Here is a 20923-nt window from a genome sequence, read left to right on the forward strand (position 1 = left end):
CATAACTCTTCACGTTTGCCTTTATTGATTCTGTTCAGTAGTCTAATTGCATTCTAGGTTTAGCCTTTACCATGCTAATTTTGATTTAGGGTTTGTATTTCTTAAAAACAAACTGGGTGCACACCATCTATTATAGCTGCATGGTCTTGCTAAAGCTAGTGGGAACTTTGAGATCAACTATAATGACACAAAGTGGAGGTAAATTACTACAATATATAAAGGTTTTTTTTTTAATATGGTAGCATTTTGCAACAGATTAATAGTCTGAATTGCACCTAGGAAGAATTATTTGTTTTCTGTGGTGTCTGGTGTAATTGGACTTCTGGCATCACAAACACTGTGTATTTTAAAGAATTGTTTTTAGTTTGAATGTATTTACTTAGTAGTCAATGAATCCACCATTCCTGCTCCCTGGAAGTACAGTTGGAAGCTTGCTCACATTGAAGGTATTTTGTGTCCAAATTAAGCATTATTATCATGCTTGTTCATAAACCACGAGGTAATTTGTGTCATGTCCATTTCATTGTTGTGGTTTCATCTGCTATTGCACCATCAAGAACATTCTTTTTCTCTTCTTCAGTGCAAGTGCCATTCCATACCCTCCAACATTTCTCTGATGAAAATAGGGACATCCTATTCAATAATGATGATGATGGTGATGATGACGACAATATTTATACCCTGCCCTTCTGATGGGGTTGCCCTAGCCACTCTGGGTGGCTTTCAACACATAGAAAAACATAATAAAACATTAAACATTAAAAAAAATATTTCCCTATATACTGGACTGCCTTCAGGTATTTTCTAAAAGTTGTGTAGTTCCTTATCTCCATACCCTCCAACATTTCTCTGATGAAAAAGCGATGTCCTACCATACCCACCAACATTTCTCCACTGAAAATAGGGACATCCTAAAGAAAAGCATGACATTCTGGGATCAAATCAGAAACTGGGATAGCTTCCATAAATCTGGAATTGTCCCTGGAAAATAGGGGCACTTGGAGGATCTGCCATTCATGGGACTCAAGCAAAGCCATTCTTCGCATTAGTAACTGAGTCATGTTATTTTTTATCAGCAGCTGCTAAGCCTCTTTGCTGTTTCTCTGTAACTTCTCAGCAAATAAGTTTGAAGCGTACAATCCATTTCCCATTTCTCATCACAGGTACTTATTCTTATAACTTTTTAGTATAAAGGTGTTTCAATGCTCAGATTCACAATATGAGTTTGGGGTTTTCTTGCAACTTGACAATTAAAAATAGTGTAGAAGGTGACCACACATCGATTCCTGTATGATTCAATGCACAAAAGGGGTCTTGGGAGTAGGGGCGGTGTGTGTGTGGGGGGGGGGGCTTCGTGTATGCAAGGATACAGGAAGTGCGGAAATTTTCTGCACTATTTAAAATGCATTTTTACTTAATGTTGTGGAGGTACCATACTTGGAAGCTGTATGATATTTACTTTGTTAAAGCAAGATAGCAGTACTCAGTTCACCATATAAGTACTACGTATAGTCAAACTAGCTTTCTTGATAGCTCTGCAGAATAAACCACAAATCTAGGTTTTTTCTTGAGGTCTGGTTCAATGGGACAGATGAGGGTGCACTTCAGCAAATTGCGAACTGGACTGAAATCCTCTGACATTTCTACATGTGAGCATTTAAATCATGAATATGTATTTATGGGTGACATGACTAAACAAACATATAGGCACTTTGCAGTTATTATTAATAATAATAATAATAATAATAATAATAATAATAATAATAATAATATATTTATTCCCTGCCCATCTGGCTGTGTCAAGACTAATAAGTCAGACCCTCCAAGTGTCCCTGTTTTCCTGGGACATCCCTGCTTCAGAGAAGCCATCCTGGTTTCTGATTTGATCTTAAAACGTCCCACTTTCCCTTAGGATATCCCTATTTTCACCAGAGAAATATTGGAGGGTATGGAGTTATTCAACTCCCAAGCTGTCTGAATGCAATCCTGTATAGGGAAGGTTTTTTAAAAAATGTTTAATGTTTTATTATGTTGTTATATATATTGGAAGCTGCCCAGAGGGCAACCTAGTAAGATGTGTGGGGTATAAATAAAAATTATCATTATGGAATGGGAATGTCCCTATTTTCATTGGAGAAATGTTGGAGGGTATGATAAGTAGGCCCCAGAAACTGCTGTACAGTGATACAATTCTTTGTCTTTGAAAATTCTACAAAGTTCTACCTTAGGCAAGTTTTGAAAGTGCTCTAAATTGAAAGTTGGTATTTAGGATTTCTGTTTAGCAAGATTTTGAAGCTAACATTGTACCTGTTAAAAGACTATCATTTTTAATTGGATTTTATATTTGTATTATTATGCATCACAAGACTTTGGGGCAGACTTTGCAGTAAATATGAACAGATTATTTTACCACGGTTGTTGTTGTTGTTGTTGTTGTTGTTGTTGTTGTTGTTGTTGTTGTTTTTTAAAAAATATATGCACTTCGTTTTTCCCTTTGCTATCCTGACATAATCTTGCCAGTCTTTCAGTATTTTCAGATATAATTCCTGTGTGCTCAGAATTGTTTGCATTTTTTCTTTGAGCAAATATGGGTGCTTTTATCTTATCCTACCATGCTATCCCCTCTTTTCCTGTCATACATTTGGGATCAGCTGATGATAACAATGTTTTTTCTTCAAATACTAATGTACGGGATATATTGTGTTTCATTTTCTTTGTCAGAGCTTGTGTTCTCTGTTGATTATGTTACTAGCTGCTACGCCAGTTTGCTACACGAGGTTGGTCAGCTCAGGTAACCTTATAACATAAATCTCCTGTTCTCAGAATGATATAAACCTCATATGATATAAATCCATGGCTAAGACAGCCCAAACTGCTGCTGACATCAGCAAGGAACTCCATCAAGGTAGGAAGAGGATAACTACTTCAAGACTCTACCAGTTGCTATCAAGTCAGCTGTCTGTGCAAAGAAATATGCGGCAGCTCTCAACTTTGCTACCTGCTCTTTTCCTAATTCTGAAATCACCCAAACTCAAGCACTTTATGCATAGTTTTCTTAAAATTAAAGAATTAAATTGGGGGTGGGGTGGGGGCTTGCCATGTAGCAATATGCCCTCATAGCTCTGTATCCTGGCCCAACTGCACTGACTGCCAATTAGTTTCTGGGCCCAATTCAAAGTGCTCATGTTGACCTATAAAGTCTTACATGGCTCAGCTTCAATACATTAAGGACCACCTCTCTCCATACAAAACGATCTGGACCCTGCACACAAGTCTGAGGCCCTTCTCAATGTTCCCCCTCCACAAGAGGTTCAGAGGGTGGCAACACAAAAAGGGGCCTATTTGGTGGTGGCTCCCCATCTATGGAATGCTTGCTGGTGCTGGTGCCATCATTGCAAGTCTTTAGAAGACAGGCAAAAATGTTTCTGTTTACCCAGGCCTTTGCCCATTAAATAATCTATGGCCTGATAAAGCTGGGGAGTGGGGGCAGAGACTGTTATTATGCCATTTATTTTTATGATTTTTAATATGTTTTTATTATTGTGCTCCATAAAATGTGTTGTACACTACCCTGGGATCACTTGATAAAGGGCAGTATATAAATCAAATTAAGGACCTTTCAAGGATAAATCATCTGATATACAATCTCTTATAAAACCAAGACATGAATATTATAGGAATGCAAGGCTCCAAAACTAAGCTTGAGTTTTGAATTGGAGCTGTCAGGCACTAAAGAAATTGACATGGTGTGTAGTGGTGCTAAGGCCAGAAGGGGTTCAAATTGACTAATGGCCTGTCAAGTGATAGGAACATGGCAGAAGATTTTAAAATCTGCATAAGTAGCTTGTGGGAGACTGGCTAGTGATATTATCACCATTAGATAATAAATTGTCAAGTGGTTCAGTCACAGGTGGCAGGAATAGGAAAACAGCTAGTGAAGCTCTTGACTTCAGTCTCTACCATCATTTGAAAATGATGACGAGGTGTAGGTTCTTTGGGAGCAGCAGTAGAATAAATCCCAGAGTCAGTATTTGGGTTCAAGAGGTGCCTGAACTGGCTCCTCTTCTCTTGGACCGAAAGATACTAAAGGGGCTTGCAGATGTAATCTCAGAGCCTCTGTAATCCTGGAGAATTCCTGGAGAACAGGTGAGGTCCCTGCAGCCTGGAGGTCCCCCATGATATTCTTGCAAGGAAGCTGGTAAAATGTGGGCTGGACAAGGTAACTGTTAGGTGGAATTGTAGCTGGTTGACTGACTGATTCCAAAGAGTACTCATTAATGGTTCCTAATAATCCAGTAAAAAAGTTACAAGTGGAGTGCTGCAAGGTTCTGTCCTGGGCCTGTTGTTGTTTAATGTCTTTATAAATGATTTGGATGAAGAAATTGAGAAGATGCTCATCAAATTTGCATATGACACCAAACTGGGAAGAGTAGCTAAGGCTGCAGAAGACAGATTCAGGATTCAATATGACCGTAACAGATTGGAGAACTGGGCCCAAACTAACAAAATGAATTTCAATAGGGAGAAATGTAGGATTCTGTACTAAGGCAGGAGGAATCAGCTGCACAAATATAAGATGGGGGACACCTAAGCTTACTAGTAGCACATGTGAAAAGGATCTATGGGTCTTAGCAGATCACAAGTTTAACATAAGTCAACAGTGTGATGCAACAGGGGGGGAAAAAGCCAATGATATTCTAGACTGCATCAATAAAAGTATAGTGTCCAGATCAAGGGAAGTAATAGTCCTGCTCTATTCTGCCTTGGTCAGACCACACTTGAAATACCGTGTCCAGTTCTGAGCACCACAGTTTAAGAAGGATATTGACTGACTGGAACATGTGCAGAGGACGGCAACCAAGATGATCAAGGATATGGAAACCAAGCCTTATGAGGAGCAATTGAAGGAGCTGGGTATGTTTAGACTGGAAAAGAGGAGACTGACAGGCGATATGATAGCCATCTTCAAATATCTTAAGGGCTGCCACATGGAAGATGAAGTAAGCTTCATCTGCTCTGTAGGACGACTCAAACCAGTGGATTCAAGTTACAGGAAAGGAGATTCCCACTAAAAATCAGGAAGAACTTTCTGACAGTAAGAACTGTTTGATAGTGCAACAGACTCCCTCAGAAGGTTGTGGACTATCCGTCCTTGGAGGTTTTTAAGCAGATCCTTAAGCAGATCCATCCTCAGCTTAAAAACCTCCAGAGGTTCTCGGCTCAAGTGATGGGTGGACTGGGTCTACTTGCATCCTTGGATATTTCTGATGGGGATCATCCCATCTTGCAAGCTGAAATGCTTTCAGTGACAGATCAATTGCCATTGCACTACATTAAACTTCTCCCAATGAGTTCTGCTTCCAACTAAATATACGGCTATGGGATGTTTTATAAGTATTAATGTGAGCTTTACATGTACCGGTATTTTATGTCTTATTGCTATTAAATGCTTTGTTCCATGGTCAGTGCAATTAAATAAAAATAACGTGTAAATTAATTTTGACTTTGCTTTGCTAAAGTTCATAGTACTACTTTCATAGCCTTTTGCCTTACTGTGTTGTCCTTGGTGCTGAAATTGCTTTTGCATCTAAACAGCAAATATACATGTCACTGAATTAAAAAAAAGAAGGTTTAAATTAAAGTGAACTTTACTAAGGCAATTTTGCTGTGAAAGTGATACTGTACATTCAATGTGGAAGTGAGACAGAACTTCACTTTTCTCCTTTCTTGAACACAGTTTTCTAAGATTGGCATTTCTTTCTTTCTTTCTTTTCTTTTCTGTTTTTTAACCTTTCATGCTAATGTGGACTGGATGGTAGACCAATGATTTTTTTTTTCCTATGGAACTGTTTTGACATTCTTAGTATTTTTGTAAATATCAAAGAAAGGACAAAAACTGCAATTTTATTACATTAATATTAATAATAATTTATCTGCCAGGAAAACATTTAAATATCACTTGACATTTACAGAGAAAGATTAATGTTTAATTTGCCACAAACCCTGAAATATATTGAAATAAAAGAAACTGCTTCTGTATTTGGTAAAAGGAAATAAAAGAAAAAAGCTAGTCACTTGAAAATAGTCTAATCATAAGGGAGGACCAAAATATCTTTCAAAATATCAGTATTTTAAAAGTATATGGGTGGAATGGATGGAAAGAGGATCTCATTAACATGATAAGCATTTAGAGTCTCCATATATAATGATAAATATCACATAAGAAGAGCAAAGGAGATACAACTAAGGAAATAATTTGTAAATATGATCTATTATGTAAAGAAACCAACCTAATGTGACTATTCCAATGCCATATGATATTTTAAACTACAATTCAATATATCAAGCATCCAAACAAATTTACATGTCATCTTTCACATTGACTAGTGTCCATACCTGCCAAGTTTTCCCTTTTCTCGCGAGGAAGCCTATTCAGCATAAAGGAATTTCCCTTAAAAAAAGGGATAACTTGGCAGCTATGCTAGTGTCCTTCTGGTTTATTCAGAGGAAGCTTGTCAGAAAGTTAATAGGTGCCCCCATGTCCTGTGCACACCCAGCCAAGGAAGGCAAATGGCAGATAGTTAATTCTTTCTTGACAAAAACATGCACACCTATATGGCAGCTTCTAAGCAAGGTCTACCACATTTTAACATCTATGTAGCTGTTTTCCAGGTTTGCGCCTGCTAGAGCAGTTGAAGCAACAGTGGGACCCTGCCCCCCTGCCCCAGGCTTCTGTACCCTTGTCTGATGGAGTGCACACATGCAGCCTGAGACTTCTGCACAGAAATCATTGTTGTGCCTTCTTCAAGCCCCTCCTGGTTCTAGGAAACAACTTTTATGGTCCATTCCAGATAAGGAAGACACACATCTGATAGTTAACTCTTTATTAGCAAGAGAAACACTGCAACTTCCATGGTGCTCTGGATACACACACTCACACGCTTCTAGCCTGAAGGCAGCTGTCCACAGGTCTGGGCCCTATGAAGCAATTGCAGCAACAGTGTGGCAACACCTCCCCTCCTCTGGCTTATATACCCTCCTCTGACAGGTTGCGTGTCCACAACCCGAGACTTATCCTGCATTGAAGTAATCCATGCTCTTCTCTTTTCCAGCCCTTCCTGTTTCTAGGAGACAGTGGGGTGAGGGAAAGTGACTGACCCTCACCTGAACCATCCCTTCTTCCTCTGCCACATCCTATGTGCCTTCCTCTGCCTCAGACTGCCCTGATTCTCTCTCCTTCCTCAAGCTCTTGCCTTGTGGGTTGTGTGACACCCCATAAATCACTGGTCCCCTCTCCTGGTTCACTCCCCTGGTCCCTGCCTCCGCCACACACTCTTCAGAACCCTGCCAGTCCCTGACAACAGTGGAGCCGGGGACAGTGGAAATTTGACCGGTCTGCCCCTCACCCGAACGGCCTCTTCCTCTGCTTCCAACCCATCCTGTGCCCCTAGCTCCATCTTTGACTGCTTGACCTTTCCCTTTCCCCTTCCCCAAAGGCATGAAATGGGAAAGCAGGAATTGTTTGTTATGTTCTCTGGGTGATTACAGTGAGGCATGTAGGAAAGCAAAGATCCTCCAAGCTTGGCCCTGGTGGGAGCCTGCATCAGTCTTCATGAGGGACGCTTTGTGTACCCCTTGAAGCCTTGAGGCATGTTGAATGTCAGGGATGAGGGGGTAGTCCTACCCCTGCTTTGATGGTTGGGGTGGATGAGCAGTAGAGCTGGCAGATGTTCTGCTTTCTTTGGTTGCTGCAGCCACAATTCTGTGGATCCATCCTTTCACATGTTTAATTTCCATCTGTAAGGAGTATGGGCAGTGGGAACAGGGCTCCAGGAGGCAGTTGATGGTTTGGAGAGTTGGCAGAGAAGAGGGATTATGCAAGCTTCTCTCCTACTCACTCCCATTGCTATCTCTCCTTTCCTCCTCTTTGGGCTTTGGCTACCCCATTTATATAAAAGTCGGGGAACCACATTCTTTGTTAAAAGTACCTCATTTATAATTCTCATCAAACAGTAAAAACAATAGGAGTGTAAGATAAAAACCAAGGGCCTTTAGCCATTTTCTCCAAAGGCCTGGGAAAACAGAAAAATGTTAACTTGACAGAATCCCTAAACTATAGTTGCACCCTATACCTCCTTGCTGGGTGCCACAATTTTATTCATTTATTTATATAACAAATTTATTGCCCAAAGTGAAAATCTTCAAGCAATTTACATGAAAACAGTCTGTTTTATCACACAATTCATTTGGAACAACTGGTCCCTTTTTTCAGCAACTAGATGCATGTTCTGTGAATACTTACTAATGTTTCCCCTCCCTTTTGTAGGAGTGTTGGTGGTGAGACAGTTAGGCTTTTACTGGGAAAACATGCTTTGTAGGACCCCAGAGGGGGAAACAAAGTGGGATAGGAGTTTTTAGGTGTTTAGCTGGATCTATGACTTTCAAGATTTTGTCTCCATTACAGACTTGGCTGTACTTGGTTCATAAGGATGTTTTGTGACTTAAGAGCAACAGAAAGCGCCAAATATGTTCTATGCATCTCAATAATAATAATAATAATAATTTATTATTTATACCCCGCCCATCTGGCCGGGTTCCCCCAGCCACTCTGGGCGGCTTCCAAAAAAACAGAAATTCTAAAATACAGAAATCTCAAGAGAGCATGGTGATAATGGTGACAGTATCTGCATCCCCATAGGGGACAACGCCATCTACTTACGTACATCAAATAGTGTTTTTTTTTTAATGCTTTCTGAATAGTGGTGTATATGGTGAATATGGAAGTTTTCTTCCTCTTTATAATTTTGTTGTCTGAAAAAATGGATATGATTGCTTCCCATCACTGTATTTATCTTTTTTCATGAGTAAAAAAATGAAATGTGTCACATGGTTTTCTGGGAAAATATTTTTAAATACTTTTTTGAGAAGTTTCCGCTTTCACTTAGAATACAATCTATATAATTGCTGCATTTTATCACCTCCGTTTTGTTATCTTTCAGTAGCATTCAGCTGATTGCCCATTCTAGAATGAATATTAAAGTTCAATGCTTTTAAAAAAAGTTTATTTGAAAACATAGATTAATTCTGCTTGGCTATCTTGAGCACAATTTCAGACTCCGAGCTCTGTAAATGATGTATGTATTATGCAATTCTGCACATTTGTTCCCAGGTTGTTTTTATTTAAGGGTTTTGTATAGATTGAAATGCAGCTGCAAGTGTATTAATGATTTTCTATTGCCATCTTGTCCAGATTTTTATTGTTCAGATGAAAAATAGTATTTTGAGGCCTGGCAATGTATTGACAAAAACAGAGGAGTACTTTATATATTTCTTTTGAAAAACTTCTCAAAATTGCCTTGGCTACTTCTATTCACGTGTATTTTAAAGAATGGATTAACTGTGAGCTTTCAGTTAAGGTTTAATTCTTTTTTCTTCTGTTCACCATGGTGCTCACTTTTCTCTATTTAGTCAAACCAGAATTATATTCCTGCAAGCAAGGCACACAATAGCCAAATGTTCTAGGTGCAAAAGAGGGCATCTGACCTTTTGTTACTAAGCTTTGACAGGTGCAACCTATTTTCGTCCAAATGGTGTTAATTTGTGTGTGCAAATTCAGCCCCTGAAATCTGTATTCTGTATAGCAACCACAGGGGAATTGATCATAATCATGAATAGTGTAATGGACAGCTGAGAGAGATAATTACTGATATTTCAACACATTCATGCCTGCAAGTTGGATTTTTGAGTACACTCCTATTTTCATTGCTTGTTAGGGAAGCTGAAGTTAGTTATTCATTGCTGGACAAAAAAAAAGGTGTTTGCAAAAGTTCATGTGCAAGGAATAGCACATTGTTACAAATTAGTTTCCTTTACCATTTCTGGCAAACTCATTACAAAGTAATCGTGACCTGTGTTGAAGTGCACTTCCTCTGGGACCAATAACTGTAAATAAGCAGGGCTGCAAGCTGGCTGATAAGTTGTTGTTCTGAAGATAACAGTCCTTTTTAGCAGTGTGTTTGACCTTTTTCCTTTATATTGCCTGAGGCTTGTCAAAGACCCTCAAGGTCTATTTTTCATCTTAAAATTCTCTGTAGAAAAGCACAATGTGTGGTTTAAGAAGATTTTAGGATCGCTTAACATATCTGTGTTTTCTTGCATTTTTATAATAATTGTTGACATACTTAAAAACTCCAGCTAGCATTTACTGGAAAAGGATTTCTTTTGTCCTGAAATGCAGCCTTTCTTATTGATCTAGGATGCACTATGTTTTAGTATTTGATGAAGAGTTAAGTTCATTTTGTAGGTTAAATAAAATGGTAGTAATCATGTGTGTGTGTATTCCTAGCGACATTTATCTTTAGAATTAGATTACAGTGTTTGTATTTTAAATATGTTACAGAACATTATTCTGAGGAAGTTGTTCTTTGTGAATTCCAATGTGAACTGACCTGATCCACACCTCAGAGACTATTGTGCAAATCAGAGTGCAGTTATCACTCATATTTCACATTTTCCTGAATTTTGTAGTGCAGTTATTGACTCAAAAAGTATCAAAATGCATATGAAATGCATATTATATGATAAAATACATCTAGAAATGTAAGAAATATATATTTAGACACCGACTTGTATGCAGTTAGGAGTAAAGTTGAACTTAGTCCTAAGTAAACATGCATAAAATAGTACTATAAATTATTAATCTCTTATTGCAGAACAGATTGATTTTTTTCTTTGCAAAATAGTCTGTCTTCTTGATACAATAGACATATGGAATGAAATATTAATATTTTAATACATATATAGTTTCTGTTTAAAATTTTTTAATGTATTTCAGTGAAAATAACTGTAATATATTCTGTGCCGGATACCTTTTTTTTTTACAATTCTTTTAAAATTAAAAGATGAAAATTAAAACAGAGTTTTTAAAATCCCACTATATGCTAAACAAGATTTTATTTAAAAACGACTTTCCAACTTTATATCATAAGGTTAGTATAGATATTCATGATCCTTTCAGTTAATTAATCTAAAGGTATTGGCTACTCTATTGCTGCCAACAGCAGAATGATTCTTTATTACGGGTGATGTTCATGGGCGTAGCCAAGGTGGAACAGTTGGCAATCAAGTAAAAAACAAACAAACAAAAAACTTTACTGAGGTTTTGCCCCCCCCCAACATAAAGCCTCCCCCCCAAAAAATTCCTGGCTATGCCCATGGCGATGTGATGAACTTTGTCATTACTTTTCTTTTGAATATGAATTTACCTAACATAATGCTCAGATGTACTAGAAATCAAATGTCATTTCCTTCAAAGGTAGTTCTACTGCCCAGAATGTAAGACAAGGTTCTGCATGTATACAGAATGTGCTTTTAGTTCATCTATCTTGTCCAACTCTTGGACGCTAATAATAATCTAGGCAAAACGTAGCACCAAATGATACTTTTATGACTGTGAAAATGTGAGTCAAATCCAGAGAAGGAAGAAGGATCTGTGCAATCCTTGACCTGGTCTTGCCAATCATTGGGAAGATTTACAATCCAAGTACACCTTAGCTTATGTGAAGATGGAATAATTTTTAAAACCGTGTAGCTCACATGACTTCTAAAGCTTTCCTCCCACAAGCCACCAAGTTAAATGCCAAATAGCTAACTATTTCAAGTGGTATTGGAATTGGAATTGTTGACCCAATTCTAAATCAGACTATGGAGATTTACTACCCGGTATTACAATTTATTATTGGGCATTCTGGAAACATGAGGCACAAATGGTAGTTAAATGGTAGTTTATTATTTTTATTTTTACTTATTTTTTACCATATGTCAGAAAGAAATGGTGCTCCAAGGATCCAAGCCTTCACATTTTGTTCTGCTAGTGGCATGTCCAGCCAAGGGAGGTGGATGTCCTTTGCTCAAGAGAGTAGACCAGAAATAGCCCCAACTTTTGTTCACACCTAGGCTGTGCCTTTCTTTCATATTCAAATCCAAACAGTGGCACTCCTGCCATTATCAAGAGTGAATTTACTCTACCTATTCATTACTTGAAGGAGAGTCAGCAGGAATTCCCAAAGGGGAGGGGACAAGGAGGTTACCTGGGTATAAGTGACCAATCATAGGGAGTGGCCTTGGGTGAACACTTTGCAGCAGGGTCATGCTCAGCCCCACCCCGCAATACCCCAAAGGCTGGGGGAGAATCCTTGGCTAGGAAACTACTATGTGAAGCAGCTGACATGGCCAGGGGGGGTCCCCTGTATACAATGAATAAACTCATCTGCCCTCACTTATTAATTGGCTCTTGATTTGCTGATCTTATATTTCAATAAATATAACCATTCTGCCAATATGTTGGCTCTAGAGCAGGCATCCCCAAACTTTGGCCCTCCAGATGTTTTGGATTACAATTCCCATATTCCCCGACCACTGGTCCTGTTAGCTAGAGATCATGGGAGTTGTAGGCCAAAACATCTGGAGGGCCGCAGATTGGGGATGCCTGCTCTAGAGGCTTCTTCAGGAATGTGTGGGCTGTCCTGAATAAGGCATTGTGAACATAGTTATATCATAAACAGCTCATCTGGAAAGACAAATGCACATTTTATTTTATTTTTTAGAAATAAACAGTTGTGGATTAGAATTTTCCATATAACTTTTGGTGGAATATTTCTCTAAGAGAGGCATCACTGATCAACGGGCTTTTCTGGAATGTGTTAACATAGCATTCTGTTTTATAATATTTTTTAGGTAACCTTGGACGTGTGGACTATATTACTGAATTTGAGTATGACCTGTTTATCAGACCAGATACATGTAATCCCCGTTTTCGAGTCTGGTTCAATTTCACAGTTGAAAATGTGAAAGAATCTCAGGTAAGTGCAATTTAAATGAGAATGAAGTAAACTTTTGCTTGAGAACTAGAAATGTTATTTCTGGCTGCTCTGTAGCTGAATTAGAGATTGACTGTACTATATTGTTGCTATTTAGACATGTTAATTTGTCAAGAAACGTGTTTCCCAGGTGGTAAAATGTGTCTCTCTCATATATCCTAGGCTGAATAAGATATTTGGGTAAAACATACCTTAAACTGGGTCTGAAGATCTCATGCTATGGTTACTGCTAGTCTGTCACTCCTAGTTGCTTGCCTCAAACCAGTGTACCAGCTATCTAGGAGATAAGTTAACTGATTACTTTACTTTTAAACCAGTTTTTCCTATTTATACTTCTGTCTGTTGGTAACTAGCTTGTTGTACTCCAATACACATTATAACGAGATGTAGGATGCATTCTCAGCTTCCTTTTATGGTTCACCCCTTATCTCTGCCTTGGTTGTCCCCTAATGAACAGATATGTGCATCCACAAGCAGCCAAAGTACATGGGCTGTATTCAGTTCCTTTGTGGGCGTGTTTGTGCTTGCCTCCAAGAGAGTTTTCATTTTGCTATGTTTAAGATTTAAGACACCATTTTAGCAGAGCACCTAGTTGAACACTTTGCCATTTGTTATTGAGCACAGATGAAATGTCATCTTGGTAAAAAATTCCAGTAACATTTTTAGAAAGGAACTATAAACAATTCACATATTTTTGTGAACTTTTCCTATAATGTTTTCTTTTTGTACAGTTACCGGTTGTTTTAGCTTGTGTGTTTTTTTTATTAAAAAAACCAATATTTTAATAGAAAGACACTATTTTACTTAAGCTTCCAAGAAGTGTAAGACTATCCTTGGACAATTTTTTGTGAATGATCAATTGCACGTGGACAACCTTGCCTCCATGCTCATCTAGTAGCTGTACATTATAGAAAGTGTGTCTGTGGATAGTGGTGGAGGCAGATCATAGGACACATGAGTTAAGGTTAAGAAATTTCTCCTTGGACTGCACAAGAGCCAAATGATTAATCACAATGTTGGCAAGACAACTTATAAAATGTAACTAATTGTAAGGGGGCGGGGAATGGGAGAAAGATGTTTGATTAGAGAACAAGAGCAACACAGTGTGATGGTATAAATAAATAAATAAATCCCAGGAAAATGTGACATATCTTAAATATTGTCTGTCTGCTTGGCATGTAGAGGTCCTTCAGTTGGGAAAAATCCCCCCCCCTGGCCCTGAATGCATCAACCATAAAACCATAGCAAAGTCAAGCAAAGCAACACAAGGAAAAGGGGCGCCAACCATGAGATAAGGGAGGGTGGGTGGAAGATCCTAAAAGCCCATTGTGGTCCCTGGCAAAGGTCAGGGCAATTTTTATGCCCAGGGAGCAGACCTGAATGAAGTCTTCTAGGAGTCTTTGTTAGACCCCCCCAGGCTCCACCCCCTCACCCACCTGTGATTGGTCAGTTGTGCCCAGTGGGCGAATTTGAATCCAATAGCTGGTGGGAGAGGCTATTACTTCTCCCAACAGCTGTTGGAGCCTGTACCAGCGGATGGCAGTGGGGCTGTGCCAGGCCATATACACCACATCACCTTCAAGTAGGTGAGTGGATGTTGTCCAGATTTAACCCAGTGATGCTACTTTGCTTTTATTGCATAGTTCTTTCTTTAATGTTCATTTTGTCAGTACTAATATGGCACAATATGTAGGTCTGTATACATGTATGTCTCTGCATGATTTTGTCTTGCCTGGAAAAAATCCCATAACTAAAATAACATTTTTAATGGAAGAATTATTTAATAATAATAATAATAATAATAATAATAATAAATATTCCACCATAACAGAATTTGTATTTGACTATCCTATGTTACAAGAAAAAAACCCATGAAATATGTTATCAAAATTTGTGGTGCTGCATAGATGATTGGTCTCATTGCCCTGTTTTGTTCCTTAGTCAACAACGATGAGATTGTAAAGCCATGAGATGATTGAGTACCCATCTCAATGAGCACCAAGATCTCATGTAGAGATACAATATATATCTAGAGTTCACAGGATATTTGTTTTCATGGTTGTTTACATGAAAAAGAATGGGTTCACTATTAACTTTGACTTGTGAGGTCTGTTTTTATAATATGTCTTCCTGCAATCTTCTTTTTTTATCTCTCAAATTTCCGTTAAAATGAGTCCTACATGAATATAATGAAATCTTAAGCATCTCTCAGACTGGGCACTACCAGACACTGCAACCTTAGTGTATTAAATAAATGCTACAAATTATTGTATCAAATGTATGTGGTGTGTTTTTTGCTAACTATATTGTGTCGTATAAGAAAAATATATTGTAAAAGTCTCTTTGTTGTACTCTGAACAGGTTGTAAAATCATTTTAAGTGATTTATTTAAGATTATAAAATATAATTGCACCTTCTTCATAACCCCTCCTTAATGGCAATAGAGCAGCAGTCCAGTTCATAGTTAAGCATGTTTAAATGTCATTATTTCAGTGTAGTAGGTCTTGATTAACTTGATATAACATACTTACTATAAGCTTACTTATTGATGTTACATTTATTATTGTTATTGATGTGGCACATAGAATGTAAAGAAAGCAAACTATGTTTTCAATATAATTAATCTGCCTGTGATACCAGTATACAATTGTATGGCCTGCTACAGTGATTTGATGAGATTCTATCATGAAGAGTTTGCAGTCCTTTGACAAGGATAGCTTTGCATAGATTTTTGTTTCTTGCAAAGGGCTGAACTCCACAAAATCCCTTTACAACTCCAAGTCTATAATTGTTTAATTGCAAAATTTAACCTACAAAGAGATTACTTAAAAGAAAAACTGTTTCACAAATATACTTCCCTGGGTTTTAACATAAGGAAGTTTCCTGCCCCCTCCTCCCCTCTGCAGCTATCTGTGCCCTTGAAACAGCTGATGAACAAAGTCTCTGTGCCTTAACTGACTTGTACAGTTATGCCTGGTGTGGCTAGAGAAAAGCTTTTCTCCCTCTCCCACAATGGTAAAACATGTGGACATCCAGTGAAGCAGAAGAGACAGTCAATCCAGAGCATCATCTACTCTGTGCCCTGACAGATTCCCCTAGATTTGTTTGCTTTGTTTTCTTACCAAAAATTTAAACTGTTTCAAGCTGAAATTGAAAAGTGTTTGGGAATAGTTTCTGTATGTTACATTCCCATGTTATGAAAAACTTGTTATTATGTCTCAACACTGGAGAATGGACAAACAAACGAATGAATGAATGTAAGTAATTAGGTGTTCATTATGAGCACTTTTGTCCCTTGTAACCTTCTATTCCTGAATTGGTAAGTGTTGTATATGATTGCATTATTTGTTTGCTACTCTATGTGAAATGTACCGTAAATTAAATCCAGAATGAAGCAGTAATACCTAAGAATTTTAGAAATGCCTCATATTTTATATAGAAATATCAGTTCCATACATACACCACTGTTCTAAAATAAGTAACTTTGCAGTTGTGGAAACTTTTGCAGATTAATATGCTTTCAAGTAGGATTCTTTTAAGTAGAGAGGGAAAATGCACAATAAGCATTTTATGTAATGCTTCCTTAACATGTTTCAGCTTTTAGAATATAATTAATATGGATTGACATAGACAAAATTGTGTTAAATTTATACACTTAATTTCTAATGTCTATGAAACCATCTTAGTTGCCAATTTTTTGAAATTACAGCAAGCATATTCATACTTTTGATTGTTACACTGATGTTTCTTGAGTAGAATTTAAATAGCCAGGTGTGTTTACTTACTTAATATGATGACATCTGTCAATCAGAATATCAAAATTCTAAATAGTATAAACAAGAAGGATGCTTTGTTGTAATTATCATGATGTTACTGATGTGACACATTTAGTTCTGCTTCTATTTAGGAACTTATTTGTAGCATGCTTTTTAAGTCACACTTGTTTTTGGCAACTGGCAGACCTCAGGACAAATACAGCATACAAAAAATACTACTGAAATATCCCACTTTAAGTATTCACAATTTCTCTTTCTCTTTTCTTACTCCTTCTCTCATATTCTTCTTTCTGGGGGTTTGGTACCACCTATATATGAGTTTTAGAGTCTTAATAATGGCTAAAGTTTTCTGAAGCATTTACCTTAACTATGCTTAATTCTAACCAGGCTTCATTATTACAGTGGTACCTCGGTTTATGAACACAATTGGTTCCAGAAGTCTGTTCATAAACCGAAGCGTTCATAAACCGAAGCGAACTCTCCCATTGAAAGTTGATTAATCCGTTCTAGACGAGGAAAAATACCCCCTAAAGCAGCAGGGCCTTCGCTCCGATGCCTTCGCGGAGGCTGGGGAGCGCTTCCGCGGCTGCAGCCCAGTCGTGGAAGCGCTCCCCGGCCTCTCGGAGGCATCGGAACGAAGGCCCGCCTCCAATGCCTTCGTGGTGGCCGGGGAGCGCTTCCGTGGCTGCAGCCCAGTCGCGGAAGCGCTCCCCGGCCTCCACGAAGGCATCAGAACGAAGGCTCAGCCTCCCCGAAGGTATCGGACGCTCCGGTGTCTTCGGGGAGGTTTGGCCTTCGCTCTGATGCCTTTGGGGAGGCCGGGCCTTCGCTCCGGGCCTCCAGGAGGCATCGGAGCGAAGGCCCGGCCTCCCCAAAGACACCGGAGCGTCCGATACCTTCGGGGAGGCTGGGCCTTCGTTCCAGGCCTCCAGGAGGCATTGGAGCGAAGGCCCGGCCTCCCCGAAGGCATCGGACGCTCAGTAGGCCTCGGGCACCTCGGTTTACTAACTTCCGGGTTAGGATAGTTCGTAAACCGAAAATTCGTAAACCGAGGTGTTTGTAAACCGAGGTTCCACTGTATTCAGAGTTGGAAATCATGTTGAAGAAAAGAGAGTAGGAGTATGTACTGTAGCTACAGTATTACCCATAAGTGCCTTACATACTCTTTGGATCAGAGGACAATATTTAGTGGTGGGGACCCTTTTCTTTTTTCCCCTTGAATCTGCATTTGACTTTGGACAACTCTTTGAGGGCTGTGAGCCAGCAGTGGGTAGATGTGGGGCATATTGCAGGGGAAATTGCCTTGTGGGCCAAATTAGGACCCATGCTGAGCTTAATTTGGCACACTGGCCAAAGCTTTCTACACTTAGCAGATACACCTGCTGGGTAAAAGTCATTGCACTCATGGAAGGGCACCATTTGGATACAAGTTAGTGACTTTTCTTTTTGGGGTACAGCCCTTAGAAGAGGTTGTCTATTGTCAGTGTAATTTTCAGTTCCCAAATGTATAATATCACTTCTGAAATATTTAGTTTTTTTAAACTGTAAAGTTTCTTACCATTTTAGAAGGATAACAGCCATCATGAATATATATGCATTATTCTTATGCTGTCATACACTTTCAAGTAACACCTCTCCTAATGTACATATAGTCTTAATAGAATATGACTTTAAAATAACATGGAGAAGCTTTCCCCTTTTTGGTAAATTGCAAGGGCTTATGCAAAAGGGATGCATTTTATTGCAGAAAACTTAACACTGTACCACCACAGGGTTTTTATTTTTTATTTTTTAAAATAACTTCTTTGACATTTTTGGCTTACACAACAGGGTGCCAAACATTTATGACAGCTTACAGTGGAAAAACAATATTGCTTTTAGTTAACAACGTTAGCTATGAATATATATTGACAGCATTTTCACTACAGATTTGTTACCAACATAATACAAAGCAAATAGCATTCAATATGTTAGAATACTCAAGGGAATTAAAGAGTTTCAAAAACAAATTTACGGTATTAGGTGCTGAATGTTGAAATCTAATGAAAATGCAAATCTAGAAACATCAGCAGAACATACTTTATGCAAAGGAATATAGTTTATCCAACTGATAAAATTAAGATTAAGCTGAAAAGAATTACTTTAGAATATCTTGTTTTAGTAAACTAAAAAAATGAAAATCAGCATCAATGTCTGAAACTTTCTTGCTGACTTTTTAAACAGCCAAACCCAGGTGAGATGAAAACAACAGCCAAAACAGGCCCTCCCCCATTTTGTTTTCAAGGTCTTGCATTTCCCCGCATTAATACCATAGGAGAAGCAAAGCAACCACAGGGAGCCTAAAATGCTGAGTTCTAGCCAAACGTCTGAATGATGCTCTGCAGAGGCATGGAATCCATGTGTGGTACTGCACAAAGAAGGATACTGTGCTGCATCATATGTGGTGTGATCTGTTCAAGATAGACCTTTTTTCCAGACCCAAATATCAATATGACCATTAAGAAAAGCAGAAATTAATATTTCCCTAAATCAACATGTTATTTGCTGGGTAAGGTTGGAAGATATTCTGTTTACAGGATAACGCCTCCCTCTAGACTTGATTGGCAAGGTTTTTTATCTCCTCTTCCAGGGGACAGTAGTGGTGCAGGGTGTTGTATTTTGGCATGAAAACTCCATGGACATAAAAAAGGAGAAGCTTTGAGAAGGAAGTGAGAGTTTCCAAGGCATGCTCTGGTTCACGGGGTCACAGAGAGTCGAACACGACTAAGATGACTAAACAACAACCCTGCTTATGGTTATGTTTGGTCTGGTCTTTTCTTCTCTGGTGAAAATCCCTGTGTTTGAGCCCATATGTTGAATTTGTGTGTGTGCCTCCTTAGTTTTTTATTCTAGTGTTTTTCCTTCTCATTTTTGTGTATATTTGGGACCATACATGGATGTTTAACTACCATCTACCTTCCCTCCCTGTCAGTTTCCTTAGGGGCTTTTCCTTGTGCTTCCCTGAGCATTTCTCTTAAAAAGAAAAAAGAAAAGTTAATTTCCTTTGGGGGGGGGGCATTTTCTGTTAGCCTTGGTACCCTTTTCTTCCGCCTCCATTTCTCAATACTGTTTTCCCAAGCCACTCCACAACTGGCTAATGGAAGGCAGCTTGTGCAACTGATACTGTATTTCTTATCCCTTCCTCCTCCTCTACAGCTCCTGCAAAAGGCCTCCCAAGTCCTGAACAGTTTGGCCTGAGTTGCATAGGTTCATCTGCCCAATTTCAGGCGCTTCCTCCTTTCTACTGTAGCTCTCACAAGCCCCTGGAAAGTCTTTTTAGGGGATGTAAATGAAAAGGCGAGAAGAGGAATATGTTTGTGCAAATTGCTTTCCACTTGCACAACTGCTGGGTGCAATCCTTAACATTTAAAATGTATGGATCAATATCTATTTGGACACCCCAGTCTCTCCAATTATAGTAGATCAGAGACCCATCATGGAGCTTTCCTACCCACAACATCTTTGACATTTGTGCAGATGGATCTGCTCTCATCCTTGAGTGTCAGTTGAGCAGTGTGCACGCAGATGAAATCTGTGAGTGCACCTACTGTAATTACGTATGAACCTCTAGATATACAGTAAAACAATATAGCCTGTCAAAACAATATAGCCTGTGGAATGCCCTCCCACTAGAGGTCAAAGAGAACAACAATTACCAGACCTTTAGAAGGCATCTCAAGGCAGCCCTGTTTAGGGAAGCTTTTAATGTGTGATGGATTTCTGTATTTTAATGTTTGATGGATTTCTGTATTTTAGAATTTCTGTTTTGTTGGAAGCCGCCCAGAGTGGCTGGGGGAACCCGGCCAGATGGGCGGGGTATAAATAATAAATTATTATTATTATTATAACCACTTTTCTTGCACAATATGTACTTGATGTTAATTTGGTTTTTGTTTGTTCAAAACAATGTCCTCATATATATGGTACTTTACCAAGTAACATAAGCAAAATGCCATGTATTTGCCAACCTAAATATAGACCAGGAAAAAGGAGGAAGATCAGAAGCAAAAGTAACAAGGGATTATGGAAGGGAATGCTTTAAACTCATCTGCTTGTGATTCCTCCACTTTGCTGCTCATCTGACAGGAGAACAGCTGACACTGAGGAAAAGGAGTCTGGGGTGCAGAAAAAAGTTAATATTTTTAACTGAAGCCCTTCCTCTACTCCCTGCTGCTCAGTGGGAGGGTATGTGGTGGATCACGTAAGATTAGGCTGGTCAGAAGCAGCCTG

The 20923-nt window shown here is 38.7% G+C and overlaps 1 protein-coding gene across 4 annotated transcripts in view; it reads left to right on the plus strand.

Annotated features, from left to right (window-relative positions):
• The window catches only part of BEND5 (BEN domain containing 5), a 733139-nt gene that overhangs the window by 13569 nt on the left and 698647 nt on the right, over positions 1–20923 (plus strand). For all 4 annotated transcript variants that reach the window (XM_088674073.1, XM_035121552.3, XM_060276914.2 and 1 more), the window contains exon 3: positions 12736–12860. In XM_088674073.1, coding sequence (XP_088530199.1) covers positions 12736–12860 — 125 coding nt within the window. The remainder of the gene's footprint in view (positions 1–12735; positions 12861–20923) is intronic.

Source organism: Zootoca vivipara, chromosome 7, assembly GCF_965207765.1.
Source record: "Zootoca vivipara chromosome 7, rZooViv2.hap1.1, whole genome shotgun sequence".
NCBI classification, from domain to species: domain Eukaryota; kingdom Metazoa; phylum Chordata; class Lepidosauria; order Squamata; family Lacertidae; genus Zootoca; species Zootoca vivipara.